The sequence below is a fragment of the Amyelois transitella genome, chromosome Z (assembly GCF_032362555.1).
Source record: "Amyelois transitella isolate CPQ chromosome Z, ilAmyTran1.1, whole genome shotgun sequence".
NCBI lineage: Eukaryota > Metazoa > Arthropoda > Insecta > Lepidoptera > Pyralidae > Amyelois > Amyelois transitella.
In genome coordinates this window covers 10,056,591-10,074,697 of record NC_083535.1, presented here as the reverse complement: position 1 = coordinate 10,074,697, position 18,107 = coordinate 10,056,591, and the positions used below count along the sequence as shown (strand labels likewise).

General features: G+C 37.4%; 3 protein-coding genes across 3 annotated transcripts; 1 reads left to right on the top strand and 2 right to left on the bottom strand.

Moving 5' to 3' along the window:
• Nucleotides 1–667: 667 nt before the first annotated feature.
• LOC106133840 (glycosyltransferase 25 family member) lies at nucleotides 668–9,140 on the top strand. The gene is made up of 10 exons (XM_013333680.2): nucleotides 668–942; nucleotides 1,236–1,467; nucleotides 2,880–2,995; nucleotides 4,253–4,479; nucleotides 4,890–5,199; nucleotides 5,533–5,607; nucleotides 5,798–5,855; nucleotides 5,957–6,078; nucleotides 6,681–6,878; nucleotides 7,517–9,140. Exons 1-10 carry the CDS (start codon nucleotides 749–751, stop codon nucleotides 7,677–7,679), a joined length of 1,695 nt encoding a protein of 564 aa, XP_013189134.1. The 5' UTR covers nucleotides 668–748; the 3' UTR covers nucleotides 7,680–9,140.
• Nucleotides 9,141–10,296: 1,156 nt separating this feature from the next.
• LOC106134040 (cytosol aminopeptidase-like) lies at nucleotides 10,297–11,991 on the bottom strand. The gene has a single exon (XM_013333989.2). The coding sequence runs from the start codon at nucleotides 11,989–11,991 to the stop codon at nucleotides 10,378–10,380; it is 1,614 nt and encodes a 537-aa protein (XP_013189443.1). The 3' UTR covers nucleotides 10,297–10,377.
• Nucleotides 11,992–12,088: 97 nt separating this feature from the next.
• Nucleotides 12,089–17,552, bottom strand: LOC106134039 (uncharacterized). The gene is made up of 3 exons (XM_013333988.2): nucleotides 17,184–17,552; nucleotides 15,470–16,879; nucleotides 12,089–13,825 (listed from the first exon to the last, which is right to left on the bottom strand). The coding sequence occupies exons 1-3, from the start codon at nucleotides 17,248–17,250 to the stop codon at nucleotides 12,204–12,206; spliced, it is 3,099 nt and encodes a 1,032-aa protein (XP_013189442.1). The 5' UTR covers nucleotides 17,251–17,552; the 3' UTR covers nucleotides 12,089–12,203.
• Between the last annotated feature and the right edge of the window lie 555 nt (nucleotides 17,553–18,107).

Sequence of the window (18,107 nt, the reverse complement as noted above, 5' to 3'; positions counted from 1 at the left end):
AGCTTCGAATAAGGTAAGTATGTTTAATAAACATTTTATTTTCAGGTAAAATGTCGCTATTAGTCAACAAAACAATATGCAGTTAGGGTTTCCGCCAAATAATCTTTATAAAGTTTAGTTGACTTCATGGGTGGGATCTACAGGTAAAAGTGGAACCCAAGGATTACCTTTCGGGATTTTTTGTTGTCTTTGTACTGTAATAAATAAAATACATAATATGTTGTGTGTGTACATAAGTATGTTGAATAATGTTTTTAAATATGTTGTTGTATTAAATATGTCACAGATTTTAAAAATATTTGTAGCTTACATATTTATAAAATTTTACCTTTCTCGTAAAATAGGGTAGGCTACACCATTAATTAAAATATTTTTGCCACTTGCCACCTACGGTCTTTGCATTCTGTCGCACCAAAAATATAGGTGTCAGGTTTCGCAGGTATTCTTAATGCACTTAAAACCTGTTGTAAATTTGAAAATAATCTGGCTGCAAATGCTTCATATCGCGGCCTGAATTTATTTAATTCAAGAATCGTCTACATTTAAACTGTAACTGTTAGCTGTCACTACTTATTTGAGAGTTGGTGCTTCTCTTTGGTTGGTCGATTTAAATATTCGCGGTTGTTGTTGATAATTAGAACGAGATGACAGTCCAAGACCACAAGATTTATTGTTTGCCGACCGGACGGGACTTCAAGAAATTTAATTTTAGTAGTGTTTTGTTATTTAATAAATCGTGCAGACCAGAATGCGTATATATGCTATTATTGCTCTGTTAGGAATTTATTCAATAAACTATTATGAGTGTTTTGACCATGATTCTGGTTATAAATGGCCTACAATAGGCATTTCTGTTCTTGTAAGAAACAAAGCTCACACCTTACCTTATTTTTTAACTTGTTTACGCAATCTAGACTATCCCAAGGATCGAGTATACATTTGGTAAGTTGATCTTCTATTTTTAATGCTGAAAAAGTTTCAGACCTTGGTGTAATAAATGGTTTTTATACTACGAAAAGTAGGCAACTGGATTCCAGAGGTGACCTATTTGGCGGTTTTACTTCCTGTTTCGTAGAAAATCTATATATTAAAGTACTAGTTATTACATAAAGATTATTTTAATATAAGTATCTACTACTATACTAACTTTTCTTGCAATTGCTTTGCATCTAATGGCCATTGCACTTGTTATTTTATCAACATCTGTTTCAGTAATTCACTATGTATTTCCACAGGATGTACAGTGATTATAATGAAGATAACAGCATTGAAATACTAGAGACGTGGGCAGAGAACTATGCAAGTGAATACAATGGTGTGTATATTACCAAAAATTCTACAAGTGCGAGACTGCACTATGAGGAGAAATCTCCAACTCACTGGAGCAAAGCACGATTCCGTCACATTATTGCACTCAGGGAAAAAGCACTTGAGTTTGCCAAAAGAATGTGGGCTGACTATTTATTTGTAAGTATACAATATCTCTGCTAAAAACAATGTCCTGCTATGTTTACTGTATAAAATAAATTGCTTGATTTCGGAAGGTCTAGTCAATCTCTTTATTCTTTTACTGATACCAATATCAAAGTGGCAAAATAGCTTTCAATTTGATAGAGCATGTAATAAGAAAATAAAATAATGAAACACCATTTCCTGGGCAACCAACTGGTCAACAATGTTATATGATAAATAGTTTAGATAAAATAGCAACATTTATAAATAGCTGAACGTGGCCATTCAGTCTTTTCAAGACTGTTGGCTCTGTCTACCCCGCAAGGGATATTGACATGACCATATGTATGTATGTAATGTATGTATTTATAAATTTCTTTAAAAAAGTAATAAAATTACTGAATTATGACCTATTTTACCATTGATTGTAGCATATGTACAGTATTGTCCAGCTGTTTAATTATAAATAATTATAACATGACTGGTGGCACGCTGCTCTGTGCCATTTTATTATACACATTTAATCCAATTTGTCCCAAGACAGTCAGACCTAGGACAGACGAAGTCGACAGCATGCCGCTAAGGCCATTATGCTTTATGAGTGTGACATAACAATCTATATACAAAACTTCAATTACTGACGTAACTGACAGAAATAAATTACCTAATTATTAGTTTTTTTAATTATATAGTAATTGTATATACAGCAATTTTTTTTATTCATACATAACATACATATTACATTTCTTTCTTTTCATCCAATATACTTGTAATAACAAAAGCATCTAGTTTACTGATAAAATCTGTAAGGGTCAACTGTCTGAATTTATGAGTTCAATAACCTGTGACATACGAAACTCACCATGCCTTTGTATGATTCATTTTCCTGCAGACAAAGTTGATAAGAGCTATAAAAAAATTAGAAATCTATTGAACTCATGCATTTTAGTTAGGATTTTATAAAATACAAGACATAACCTGGCATTTTGCTCTTGTGGGAATTTCTAGAAAAAAAAGTAAATGCTATGCTTCTTTTGAAATTCTAGCTAGTGTACAAAAAAAGTGCTGTGTCGTTCCCGTCACCAAAGAGAAAAGAAATATTACCACTCTCTTTTCCATGGAAGTCATAAAAGGCGACTTAGGTGTAGGCATATTAACTTGGAATTCTACTTTTAGGCGATGGGTTAGCAACCTGACACTTTTTGAATCTCAATTCTCTCATTGAGCCAAACAGCTGCATGTGGCCTATCAAATCTTTCCTAGACTGTGATTTGTCTCTCCTGTAAGGGCTATAGAACTGATTACATGTATGTACAATGTACTACAAAAGTATAAAGACCAATGGCAGATGAAGGTGCGGGCAACAGCTAGTTGGTCATAAATTGCAAATCTTGCATATTCCGGTACCATTTTTAATCCTCTTTCAGATGATTGATGCAGACGTGTTTTTGACGGATATCCACGCACTGAAGAGGCTAGTGAGAAAGAACATGACTATAATATCTCCGATGCTGTTGTCTGACGGACTCTACTCCAACTTTTGGTTAGCACCGCATGCATGCACTGTCTATGTAATGCTTGAGCATGCTGTAGCAAAAGGTGCTTTTGTTATTTGATCTTTTTTTATTTTACACCATTTGTTGATCATTTCATTTCACTTATCAATTTATTTGCAGTTGTTCTCAATTGCTCTTATGACAATTATTTGTATGTAGAACATTTTGCCGTGTGATTCCTCTCAGTTTATAATAGGAGGACTCCATATCTTTCTCTTTGATGTCCTAAAAGGCGTCTAAGAGAAAAGCTTAACAAAAAATCCAAGTTTAAGATTTTTTTTATTATTTTTTTTTCTCTTTTAGCTAGTAATCCGTATCACTATTTGTATCTTAATTCAATCATAAAGACATACTGCTGAACATATCCCTTCAGCCTTTGACTGTTAGACTGTTGGCTCTGTCTACTCAGCAGGTGATATGGAATTGATTATAATGTACTTATGTACACCAAATGTTATTGTATGTTCATAAACATGACCGTTTTATTGGCTTGGAGCACGGCCACTGGAATTGCACGAAATAACTATATTGATCGTAACAGATTTACGTTTGTTGCATACAAGTGTTTAAAATAGCTGTTAATTTGCATTAAGCCATTAGATTGAACACTGCCATTTAGCAACAAGACTAGTGGTGATATTAAAACCAAATGGCTAGTTAGCACAATTGAACAGAATTTTTTTTGCATAATATATTTCACTTGCATGAGCGAGTTGCATTTGGTATTATCTATATATATTTATTTATACATATATTTATGACATGATGCTAGTTGTGATTAGAGATTACAAGACTGTTAACTCTGTTTACACAACAAGGGATATGTCATACTCATTTCAATGTTTTAATTTTTTTGCTGAGCACATTCTGCACATTTTTTAAGGGTACATGTATATTTCTATGTATGAAGCCAAATTAAGTGAAAAGAGGGATAGGAAGACATAAATTTTCTATTTCTTCTCAACAACATGTTCCCAATTCTATCGTTTAGCGACGATGGTATGGGCTTTCTAATTATTCACCCTCCGGACATTCGTCCCATTTGCGTACTGAATTATCTGGAAAGGAGCCCTATACGACCCGGTTTTCCGTTGAACTTCCCCAACCTTTGTAAGCCAACCTTCTTCAACACAAGTTACTACTACCTATTGATTATTTGTTGTACAGAAAGTTGTCACTTTGGGCTGGGAAGGACTTTGGCCTTAAATCCTAGAAAATACTAGCAACTAACTAACTGTTTTCAGGTGTGGCATGACCGCGAATTACTATTACCAAAGAACAGACGACTACCAGCCTATCTTGCGGCGAGAGAACCAGTCATGTCACGAGGTGCCAATGGTTAACACGGCGGTATTGATATCACTGCGGCATAACGTTGCGGATAAACTGACCTACGACCCTAATAAAATAGAAAAGTACGACGGACCGCAGGATGACATCATAGCATTCGCAATAAGTGCTAGGAATAGTGGTAAATACTATTTATTATTTGCAGATTTTAATCACCATGTTTTTACACTTTGGTAGCCTAGCCTACATACGTTTAAAGCTCAATTTAAAGCTGATTTGGGCGTATATGTATATTTATTGCATATGATTCAACAAGTAGAGGTAGAAGTTATTTTTTTTAAAGACCACATTGGCTGAAAGAAAGGCTTTGATAGGTCACATTCAGCTGTATGTCTTTATATTGGAATTGAGATTCAAATAGTGACAGGTTGCTTGTCCATTGCATAGGTACTAGAAGAATTCCAAGTTTATTAGGGATAGGTCCTTAGTCTTTTACCACATCCATGGAAAAGAGATGGAGTGGTCCTATTCTTAAGTGCCATAAATAGCCATTAATCATGATTCATTCATGTAAACTTGTATTTTCGACAGGAGTCACCCTAAACATATGCAACGACCATCTCTACGGGTTTGTCCTGGTTCCCCTCGAGGAAACAGACGACCTTACAAAAGACAATGAACAGCTCCTCAACATTAAGCTGGAAGCTATTGGTCGCAGTATACCGCTGACCGTGGACCCGCCCTTGCAGAATTATGTGAAATATCCGGAGAAGTGGAAGTTTGGGTTAGATGAGATTTATATGATCAACCTGGAAAGAAGACCGGAGAGAAGACAGCTGATGGAGCTTAGTTTCAAAGAACTCGGCATGGACGTTAAGCTGTTTCAAGCTGTTGACGGAAGGTATATATTATTTTAATTTTAACTCCTTACTTCACTCTTATATTTAAATCTGTATTTTTACAAGGAACTGTCAAAGCATTTCTTAAATACAGATAAGCTTTTGTGTCTTACATGTTGGAAAAAAAAGAATAAGTTTTCAGCAGGTACTGCTTAATATTGACATGCAATGGGAATTTTTAAAGTTCTAGTTGATTTATAGTGTATTTTTTTACGGAGATATTGAGGATTCGGGATATTGGACATGATGGAAGTTACAAATAGTCTTGACATTAAGACTGATTTTTCGCAACAATTTTATAAACTTTATGTTTCAGATTTAACTTTATGTTTCAGAAAATTGGACTTGAATGATCTAAGAGAATACTCTGTTACTCTGATGCCTAATTACGAAGATCCCTATCACAAAAGGTATGAAAAAATGTTAAATAAATTATCGTAAAATTAATACTTAATGGAGTATTTTTTTAGTATGTTAACATAAATTATTATCTATTCATTGATGATTCCATATACAGAACAAGTTGACAACAATATAAGTTAAAAGGGATTTATTACTTTCTTGTTTTACAATTTCTTAATTCATTAACCATATTTCCAGACCGATGAAGGCTGGCGAGGTTGGCTGCTTCCTGAGCCATTATTACATTTGGGAAGAGGTAATATTTATTTTTAATATAAGTACCTATTCTTTATGACTTAACGTCCTAGAAATATTGTATACTTAATAATATAATAACTCATCACACTGATTTTTCAGATAATAAAGAATAAGTACGCGAAAACCTTAGTGCTTGAAGATGACGTACATTTCGTGCCGTACTTCCGGCACCGGCTCCTCGGGCTCATGGACGAGGTCAAGGATATCGACTGGGACCTTCTGTAAGTAATATCTGATAAATACTTCGTACACTTCGTCATCACGCAAAGCAGTTGTGGCGACGTCTAATAAACTCTCTACGGCATAATAGTAGGCTAAAACGGAACACGCTTTTAGCAATGGTTTTCCAATTGGCTGAAGGTGTTTCCTATTGTGACTTGAGTCTCGAGAAACTCACTCCAGCTACGTTCACAAAGGCTATATTTATATGCAGTGTACAAATTTTCATGCATATGGGTATATTCGTGGTGTAAAGGCGAACCCCAGGCCTCTCCTGAGGGGTAAGGATGTAACCGAGATTAACCCCAAGATAAAGAAGAAGATATTTATGAATTTAATGAGTGAATTTCATACACTACGTAAAAGAATTAACAACACTATTTATAATATATATAGACTGCCGTGTCTTTTATATTTCCTAACATAACTCCTTGTCTTCACCTCTGGTGCACTGTTATTTTACCATTTTAAGGTAATATGACTTCATGTATGTATATTCATGTAACTCGGTCTATAGCTGTTCGCATTCAGTTTCTGGGCCATAGTATAAAAAAAAACACAAAATGACAGCTGTTATATGTAATTTGAACAATTGTTTTTACAGATATCTAGGCCGGAAAGTAATGCTTGGTGGAGACGAAGAATACATAACGGAGCATACCACTCGGCCGCTCTACTCGTACTGGACTCTAGGCTATATAGTGACTGAACGCGGTGCCAAGAAACTGATGGCTGCCGGTCCCAAAGAGAATATGCTGCCCGTCGACGAGTTTCTGCCTATCATGTTCGATCAGCATCCCAAGTGAGTTTCTTCGAACTAATTTTAGGAATGTTTGTACCTAATCTAGTTTGCAGGAAAAGGATAACAGAATTTTTTAACTAGCAACATTAAAGCTGTGAACTATAGTCGGTCTTATTGGCTGGATTAAATCATAGTCATCCTCATGGCGGAATATGATATTAACAACTTAATTAACATGATTCTCGGCATATAATTTCGCAGCTATACATAACACTTTTATATTTTATCCAATGTTCACTGATATAGTCAACAACAATTAAATATAATAAATAATATTTTAGAATTTTGTATATTAATCTTCCCAAATTGATTGCATACTCGCCTTTGTTTCCGCGTCATAGGGTTGTATAGGGTAACTGTATATGTGGTTGACTGTACGTAATACTTACTGTATTAAGTCCTCCTAATGGATAGGTAGGTTGTATTTTGTGCATAGAAATAAATAATTTTAGATGATGGGCTAGCACTAGACTGTCTGTCAATATTTGAATCTCAATTCCATCACAAAGTCACAAGAGTTGAATGTGGTCTTACAGTCTTTTTAAGACTGTTGGTTTTGTTTACCCCGTAAGGGACTTAGATTTGATTATATGTATGTTCTATGTAAAAAATAAATACATTGATTTACCATTCCACAGTGACACTTGGAAGTCTCATTTTCCGAAGCGCGACCTCATAGCACTGTCAGCGGCTCCCCTTCTAGTCTATCCTACGTATTACACCGGAGAGGAAGGTTACATCAGCGACACAGAGAATTCGGATATAGTACAACTGCCTGAAGACTTACACAACGAGCTGTGAGCTGTTAGTACTGGTAGTTAGATTTTAGTTTCACTTTAGTACAGTCAACAACATAAACTAAAAACACGATTTAAAATTTTTTCGCATATTTATTAAACTATATTTCTGTTGAAAAATAATAAAATGATGGCTTTTGCTAATATGTTTTAAGAATTCGCTTTTATGTATATTATTCGTCGTTTGATATGGTAAAATAATGATATATTCATACACCATAACCAATGCACTTTATTAAGTTGTTGACTATACTAGTAGTTAGATTTTAATTTACTTGTGAGCTGTTAGTACCAGTTGTTAGTTTACTTGAAAATTTTTACTTTTATACGACATTTACAAAATTGTGTGTCAAACAAATGTTTGGACTAATACAGTGCAACAGCTATATGTCAACTTTAAATAATGATTTTTAATCTGTTAGAAAGATTTTGTATGACTTTTATACCAGTCGAGAAATAATTGTGCCATACAATTGTTGCCATACAATCTTTCAAATCAGGCCAATTAGAAAAAGATGAAGGGGTATGAAATTGTTATATTATATAACCGTATCCGTAGTTAGATGTTTTAACGACGAATTAACAAGTCGTTGTGCAGTAATTACTGTCTAATATATTTATATAGACGGCGATAGCACAGAGAAAGAGTGTTGAGAATATAGTTCCTAATAAAACTAACTATATGATGCATTTAATATATTTTTATATTTTGTTACACCTTTTATAAAGTTAATATATTTTTAATATATTTCATATTGGTTGAATCAGATTATGATATTAGAATTTCGAAATATGTAGTGGACTTTGTGACGCATTTGTTGCAAATTTGGTTGAAGTCTGCAGATGTGGTTGCGGTGTCTGCTCGTATTTTTTATTATTCACGGTATTCGTTGCCCTAAAATACTCACATGACTGATAAAAAATATATGTTTGTTACTATTTTAGTAAATTTTAACCATAGGTAAAGAATACGTGGTTTTGACGAATCTTTTAAGCTTAGTAAGATAACTGCAGCGGAACATTGACTCATTCCTATACTTTATTTTTAATTAATTTTACAAAGTAATAAATATGGTAAGAATAATTATATCAAGATAGTCACTGCTCAAATATAGTCATTAATGCATATGTGGCATATGACATATAGATGATCTTTTTAATAAAACAATGAACAAATCTATTGCGAGGCGTCGTAACCATAGGAATCTGAATGTTTTAAAATCTGTAATATTATTCAGATTTATATGGATTTTTTGTTATCAAATTGATTATATGTTTGATTGTATGTCGTATATTCTGTATATAATATAAACATATTATTTTTATCATTTGACCTAATAATAACATATTTATAACAAATGTAGTATAAGTTCTTGTTTTAGAAACGACTAAGCGAATCACTATGTGCCATAAAAATCTTGTCAAATATATTTTTCTAATTATAATTGCTACTTAAATAAATATAGTCTGGATCAGTGAAGCCTAAATGTCTTTCATTGCCACTATGATTTCGACAATTCAATACTGACATTTCGTAATATTAAAATTTATTATTATAATAGTACAAAACTCCCAAAATTCTAGTGATGTGTGACTGCGAAGAGTTTCACAAGTTTTTCAATACGATGGGCGAAATCGACGGCACTCTTAATAGTAAAAATTGTGAGCTCGCGCTTGTTCGTAAGAACGCTTTGAAACTGAAATGTTTCTATAATGAGCTGCGGCATACGGCTGCATCTTTAGATGCTTTAGCTGATATTGTTATTGAGAAAATTCCTAAGTTCAGTAATCCTTGCGAAGAGTTGCGACGCGCTGTAGAACAGTGCTACGCATGTAATGCAGGGGAAACGTTGTGTTGTCGTCGGGCAGTAGACAGATTGTCGGCATGTGCGCGCACGCACACCAGAAAGCGATTACATGCCCAAGGATAAGAGTTATGCATAACCAATTGATGTGATCGAATCAGAATATTCAACCAAAAAGTGCAACTGATTTCCCAATATAAGGGAATTCAAACATTTTCGCCGCAAAATTACCAATATGTTAAGAAATAATCAAACAGATTTTAATAATGCTGCTTCATATTTTATATACGTTTCTTATATTGAAATAATTTTAATAAATAATATCCCTGGACACCGTATTTATTAATATTTTGAGTAATTATAATTTATAAGATTGACGGCCTCAGTGGCGCAGCGGTAGTACGCTTGTCTGTGACACCGGAGGTCCCGGGTTCGAATCCCGGCCAGGGCGTGATGAGAAAAGAACTTTCTCTGATCGGCCTGGGTCTTGGATGTTTATCTATATAAGTATTTATTATAAAATAAAGTATCGTTGAGTTAGTATCTCGTAACACAAGTCTCGAACTTACTTCGAGGCTAACTCAATCTGTGTAATTTGTCCCGTATATATTTATATATTTATTTATAAAAAAAAAAAAAAAAAAAAAAAGATTACAATATTTTTTTATGAAAGCAATGCATCTTTGTGGCGAATTAGGAAATAATGTCAGATAATTATTTTAAAATCCATTAAAGTGGTCAAATTTTGAGTAGGTGTTCCTATGATTAGTACGCTGGGAAACGGGAGAAATAAGATAAATTAATAATGGTTTATAGTTTAATAACAACTTCTATATAAGACAATTTTCGAAAATTTGTTTCTTACAAAGTAGACGAATAGTTTTACAACAGTTCACCTTACAATTTAGAATCGGCCACCATTTGACACATAAGCTCAATGACGGTGCGGGTGGGGCGTCCGGTCATGCCGCGGCCGAGGTACGCGAAGTCGTGGCCCTTGCTGTACATGATGTTGTAAGTGTCGAAATGCATCCAGTTGCTGTCGCAGATGAACTGCTTGAGAAAAGCGGCACAATTGGGAGAATCCCCGAACTTGTGTGCGGCTGTGTTCTCCACGTCACCGGTACTGCAATGAAGAACACGCTGCTCGTAGTATTTCCACAGCGGCATCCGCCAGATCCGGTCGCCCGTTTGGCTACTAGCAGACTGAGTGTAGCACATGAGCTCCTCCGAATTCGTATAGAATCCGCATGCGGCACCGCCTAATGTATCTAGCAGTTCTTTTGACATTGTTCCAATATCAACGATGAATCGTGGCCAGTATTTTCTGGCGTATACCAAACTGTCAGCTATGACTAGACGCCCTTCCTTGGAAGGTAATCTAAGGTGAATGGATTTGCCATTGGCGCTAGAAAACACATCGCCAAACTTCGGGCTGCGCCCGCTGGGCATGATTTCGCAAAGCGGTAATATACCTCTTATGTTCACCGGCAACTTCAATCTAGCGGCAGCTCTCGTGATCGCTAACACACAAGCGGCCCCCGCCATGTCACCTCTCATGTACTTTAAATCTTTTGCCGATTTTAAATCTAGACTTCCACTGTCGAAAGTTACACCTTTACCTATTAACACTATGGGCCGGGAACATGGTCCTCCACCGAAATAACCTATTTCTACAAAAAGTGGAGGTTGCACTGATGATTTACCGATACCGACAAATCCACCCATCTCTCGACTCGCCGCCCATCCTTGTGTCTTGACCTCCACGTTAATATCCAATTCACATAGTAAATCGACTGCTATTTTCGCAAAACTTGTGGGGTTAAGTAAATTTGCAGGCATCTCCTGTAAAAAACGAGCTAGATTTTGTGCTTCAGCTTTCACTTGGCCCATTTTCCAACCCACGAAGTCGCAGTCGTCATAAAGATGTAGTCTTGTTATAGGTATTTTGCGTGCGTGGTCTGGAGCTCGATACTCGCGGAATTGCCATGTGGCCAGAGAGGCGCCTTCAGCGGCGGCTTCAGCGTTGCCGAATGATTCGACGTCAATATGCCTCGGGTGCATCTGTTGCAACGCCTTGGCGCCTATGCCGGCAGCTATTCGTATGGCCTCCTTGCTTTCATCTAACTGCTCCGTCTCGTTGAATGCTAGACATTCGGAGCCTAGACCGGCCACAGCTACGAAAGCATAATCTGAGTCAAGGTCGAAAAATACCCTGTGTTCACCAAGTCTCGGTATGGGGGCTAGTTTAAGCACTTTCCATAATTTGCCACCTACTTTCTGGTCATATTTTTGGGCACTAGCAGTAAGGATTGCACGTTCACCGACTGAAATATTTTCATTATAATACACACCAAGAACTAGTCCTTTATCTCGAATATGACATAACTTAGGGTCAACAACTTTGCGCTTCGGCCCATTTAGTAAACAGTCGGTACATGGAATTCTAAATTCTGATATTGAACGTGCTAATTTAGGAAAAAAATATGTAAACAAACGGGATTCTAACATTGTGATTTGTAACAAACAGATTTTCAAGAAATTGGCTTATTTATGACTTCATGACCGACTTGTTTTAGATAATTTTTTATTTTAATTAAAGTAGGAATTCGTAAACACAAAGAAGTTTATATTAAATATTAAAGTAAGTAAATCACATCTCACTCAACATACAATGTTCACAATTCAATCAGATTATCGCACGATATGTCTTTTGGAATCGGTCAAGAAATCTTTTTCTTGATCCAGCTGGGAGTGTGGCGCCTGACCCAGTCGGGGATGTTCATCAGGAAGGTTTCTTGCAGTTGTCGGTAGATAATGAGAATGAGGAAGGGGATAGCGAGCCGTTCATCTTTGAAAAAGTAAACCCAGAACGCCAAGAGTAACAGACACATGTCCACTGTGTAGTCGATGGCGGATCTTACAGTTACTTTAGCTTTTTGTTCTAGCTCTTGGTAATCTATTGGTATTACGATCGTTGCTCTTTCGGTTTTCTTAAGAACTATTTGTTGGGTACACTTCTTGTTACGGTCTTGTAAACTGACTGGCTTTTCTTGCGCGTGTGGCGTAGAGTTTAATTTTTTTACGACTTTAGGTCTTTCACTACCAGAAATCTGCTTCGAATTTGTTTTATCGATTGAATTTAATTGCTTAGATTTTGTTATTTTTTTACTGTTTGCTTTTTTCTGTTTAACTACCTTCTTTCCGCCAGGCATGGGATCCTTTGTTCCTACTTCTGTTTTTTCCTGTATTTCCGCTACAGTTTTAAGGTCCTCAGTTGTAGTGTAAAGGGTTGTAGTAGGTTTCTTTTGACTTCCATATTCCTTGACTATATTAGTGTAATAGTCTATAACAGTTCTACCTTCATCACTTACTTTATCTCGAATATTCTCTGTTTTATTAGGCATTTTATTTGTGTTATTTGGAAGAGATTCTTCCTCTTTTTGCTTTTCAGGTTCCTTTTTAGAAAGTATCTTTGGAAACTGAAAAGGTTTCTGTACGGGCATTTTTGTAAATTTCTTAAACATAGACATTTTTTCATCTTTCTTGGGTTTCAATACAGGTTTAAATTTTTCATCTATTGAATTTGACATCCCTTTATCAATTTTTGGTTGCATCTGTTTAGTCTGTGGTGGTAAATCTAATTCTCTTCTTTTTAATATTGGTTTAGGAACAAAATTAGGATCAGGGAGAGGTAAGGGTTTCAAAATCTCTTTTTCGGATTCTTCTTCTTCAACTTCTTCTGCTACGCAAGAAGGTGAATGGCGTGCCATTTTATTTCTTGGATTATAGGTATCTTCTTCATTTGAATATTGACTTCTTCTATCAAGCTCTCCATTGTAACTTCCCTCCTCATCTGAATACTCTCCATCTGTCGAAACAGTGCTGGCCGTGTAATCTTCATCAAATGACATATTTTGCTGCCATCTGTTTTCCGAAGTTTCGGAATCGTGAGAAGCTTGTCTCGAGTTGTATTTGTAGTGTCTATCTTCGATTGAATCTGTCTTGATAAAAATCTCTGGTGTTTTTGGTATCGATTGTATTGCTATGAGTTTTTTCGTTTCTGGAACGTCGTAGGTCTTCGCGTGGCTAGTATACGGAATGTCAGTGTTGATATCGATTTTGGAGGGTTTGTCATCTTTTTGTTTTGTTTGTTCCTCCTTCATTTGCACAGCTTTGTAGAAGCGGGCCATTGCTCGTTCGTGGAGGAGTTCCGTAGAGCTGACGGCATTTCGGAGCGCCTTGAATGGCATTATGCAGCGAGAGCTCAATTCCGGGGCTGACAGTGATATCGGCGGCGGAGACAGCGCGTCTTCCAGGTCCAGTTGAAAGGATTTCCTTTTTTCTGAAAACAATAATTGTTTTATATTTAATTTTCACTCGTAATAGAGTTCAAATAATATCATTCGCTTTTGCATGTTCAAATAATCCAATGAGCTATTAGCTGCCAAAATAAATGTACACAATTCGCCTTATACCTAAATTAATTACTCATCATGTCGTAATTGCAGTCGTTTATTTGGCTTCATGTCAATTGAAGGGATTTGTATTCTACATCATCAGTTTTGCGTATAATAAGATTGATTAAGTAGAAGCTGTAAAGCTTATTTAACATGATTTGATTTGATAATTTATAACACAATAATCAGATTTAAATTTTTATTTCATATTAGTCCTATTACCATTTATTTCTAGGCATTTTGTATCGATGTTTGAAAGAAATTAATGCAGAGTAATGAATCTAATAAGGTAATTTCATTTTCTATAAGTCTAGTCAAATAAACGACCATTTAAGTATCAGTAAAAATGTTAGTCGCTGCAAACGATCAACAATACGGCACAAAGTTCCGTAACCTCCGGGTAGTTAGAGCGACGCCGCGTATTTATAGTTTAAATATGCGCACGCCACGACCCGGGTTCTATCCATAAAGCCACGGACAATTTATGTCATGCAAAATTAAAGTCAACTCGACGCAGAGTTACAAAGTTCAGAATTCATACAATAAAATTATAATAAATTTAAGGACTTAAAGAAATTTTTATAATTATAAAGCCAAAAAAATAAATATAATATGTTTCCTATAAAATATAATAAAGGAAACTTAGTGGAAGCCAGTGCAACAATATTAATTGTGACAAAGTTCATTTTTCATAAAGGGAAATGCTGACTATATGATTGACATTATGACGCACATCCCAAACCGCTTATAGAGATTTAAAATTCTAGTCATGTAGGTTCTTTTCATAATACGCGGGCGGAGCCACGGGCGTAGTCTAGAAGAATATAAACATAACCAAATCTTTGAGAATTTAAAGGATTTTGATTCCTCAGAAATCTTCACAAAGCAGTGTCGTTTTACCATACATAGTGGTAAAAAGACACTCGAGTGGGCAAACTGGCAAAGTCTGCCAGAACATGTCACGATCCCTAAATACTTATTTCAGTGGTCATTTTGCTTGAGATGTGTGTGGCGAATAAAACCCTTTTTTATTGATACGAATAAATCAGTCTGTTATACATAAGATATGCACATTTCGCTTAGCATGTAAATCTACTAGCAAAAATAAAGACAAAACAAGGCTTGTTTACTCAATTTTATGCAGTCTAGATTCGCTTGGCAAGTTTTATTCATAGAAAACGTAAAACAAACAATCGCCTGAATCTGTTAGCTATTATCAGAAATTACGGTAAACAAAGTGAATTGAGAAAAGTCTGGTCTTTCGACAGAAAAACAAAGCAACCGCCTATTGTCTGATGCCCTGATGTTTGTCTTGGTTGCATCCTGGAAAGGAGTCTGGTGTCCACCTATTGTCTTATCCGCCTATGACCACGATCTCCTGTAAGTTATATCAGGAATTGAGTTCCGTCTACTTTGCGTGACCCAGGCGAACTTAACCCAACATAGATTACAGGCATAAAACACGATGAGAGAGCCTGTCAGTTAGCTTTAGGTGCTATTAAGTAAAATTAATAAAATTGGATAGTTACCCGCTTTATCGTCCTTGTCTGGATACAATACGAGCATAAATTCGTTGCTACCGGCTGGGTCTTTGGAATCAGTACGAGGCATCCTGGACGGCGGGGCCGCCTCCGGTGCGGTGTTTGCACGTTTACGGCGCGGCACCGGCGACACCCGAGGCACCTCGCCTTCCTCTTTCGTTAATACTTCATTGATAATCCGTGACTCTATCGCCAGGAATTCTACGTCCACAGCGCGTCCGGGTATTTTGACAGCCGCCGACTCTACACTCGGTGCACTCATACCATAAGGACTCTCGGCTTTCACACGAAAACGGTACTCGCTCCCTTCGATTAAATCGAAGAGCGTCACGTTTGTCTTTCGACTAGTCGTCGCTTTTAACCATACGTTCCATCCCGTGCGGTAGTACTCGACTACATAATTTCCTATGCGGCAACCACCGTCGTCTTCCGGTGGTTCCCAGTCCAGTGTGACAGATTTGTCTACTTGTCGTGTTACCGACACGCGCTTAGGTGGGTCTGGTGGCGCCGTTATCGTTACCAAGAAGGCGGCTGTGTCTTCGCCTATATTATTCTTTGCATGCACTTGATATTCTCCTCGGTCACTTCTGCGCGCCGAGTGAATCTTTAGCACAGAATATTTAGGTGTATTCGTAATTTCTACGCGGTCGTCTACTATTATCGGTTGACCATCATGTCGCCATTCGACTATCGGCGTTGGCTTTCCTACGATTGTAGTTTTTAAGAAAACCGTTTCGTTTATTTCGTAGAGTAATCCGTCTTCGTACTGTCGCGGATAGCGTAGTTTAGGTGCGGCTTCGAGGGCCAGCCGCGCTTTGGTAACAGCGTGTCCAGCGCGATTAGTGGCCGTGCATTTGATTTCACCCTCGTCACTAGCCAGAGTTTGGTGAAAGACCAAAACGCTAGAAGACTCATCGGTCGTAATAGCTGTTCGTCGGCTGCTGAATATTTCATAGTCATCTTTAAACCAGGCTATAGTAGGAGTAGGCGCGCCGGTAAATGACACGCGGAATTCAGTTTTATCATTTTCAAGGGCAGTAATATCGTCGAGATGTTGGAGGAAGACGGGCGCTTCCTGAGCGCCTCGTTCGAAGCTAACCGTAAGTACGTCGGAGAGTTCGCTGTATTCTGAACGGCCGACAGCGTTCAGGGCTGCCACACGGAACTGGTAGCGATGTGGAGGCTCCAGCCCCGTAAGCACGAGCTCAGGTCGAAGAACAATCGGCGGTGCAGTGCGGATCCAGTCGGGCGAGCCCAGGCGATTGCACTCCACCTGGTACCCCTGCAGCGGCGCGCCTCCATCGTGCGCTGCGGGCGCCCACCGTAGAGTAATGGCATTCGGCTCATCGTCAGTAAGTATAGGAATGATATCCGGTTTTCCAGGCGGTGCTGGTCGCCCTGAAATTATAGAAAACATCAATGAATAAGGTATACTTTTGATTATAGTTAAGCACCCGGCTGCAGACATAAAGACATTTGGCATAAATCTCTTAACAAAATTATACGCCCGATAGTCGTTACATGAAAGCGAACAGTCTTTCTTACGATTTGTTTTGTTGTGCCACGCTTTAGGAATCGCAGCGCGCAGTCTTTTTAAAAATAGCAACGTAGTCAGGGGCCTCGGTTCGTGTCGAATGCGGTGTGATATTTAGTGGCGGTCGTACCGGATTCGCGGCAAGGCTAAAGGTCAGAGGGTGTTTACCTGCGGACTTCCAGTGCACGTTCTTCCTGGGCTTAGCAATGTGTGCGGCGGAGTGTTGATTGCCCATGGCGGCGGCGGCGCGCGCCGACACACTGAGCGCTGCTCCCGCGCACCCCGCCCCGCCCGCACGCCCGCCGCGCCGAACGCTCTGGGAATAACTCTGCGCACCACCGCACCGCCGCCACCGCGCAGACGCACTTCGCCCGGATGTGATCTTGATCCGTGTGATCGATTGATTTCATTAATGACCGCCGATTCCTCCCAACCTTTGGCTATTAAAAACCATCAATAATGCACAAATAAACAAACATTATTGCCAAATTAATCTCCTGTTTCATGTGATTTTCAATGATTGTGTATAATTACGTAAAATATTGGCTTAACTTTCTCGTGGATACGAGTATTAGTCTCCAGTCCAACTTTTACGTCATTAGGTCATTTTTCGCCAAGAGAAAGGAATATGTTATATTTGTTTCCTAACTGCAACAATAGAGGTAAAGCAGCAGTGAAAAAGTATTGGGTTTGAATCTGAGTACAAATCCGTTTATTTTAGTTTTCTCAATAGATGGTGTTAACTGGCATTAAGTTTGTAGTGTTATGAGTTTTTGGTAGATGGCGCTAGTAGGTGCAATATGAAAGTAAATGTGTACTTGTTGTATTAGGAGTAATACTGGAGATGGAGAGGGAAGTCCGAAAGACTGGTTTAAGGTTTGGTGCACAGTAAAACTCTACACAATCTCGACTTCGTCTTTCAATTTTAATTTAATTACGATGAACTAGTCTAGACCCCAAGTTAAGAAAGTTTACTGAGAAGTCAAGTTATCTTGTGTTATCAAGTGAAACTTCCTACGGTAGCAAAGTTAGTTGTTTAGAAGAAATAGCAAAACAAGTCGCTAACTTATAACTAGATTAAGACTTGCTCGA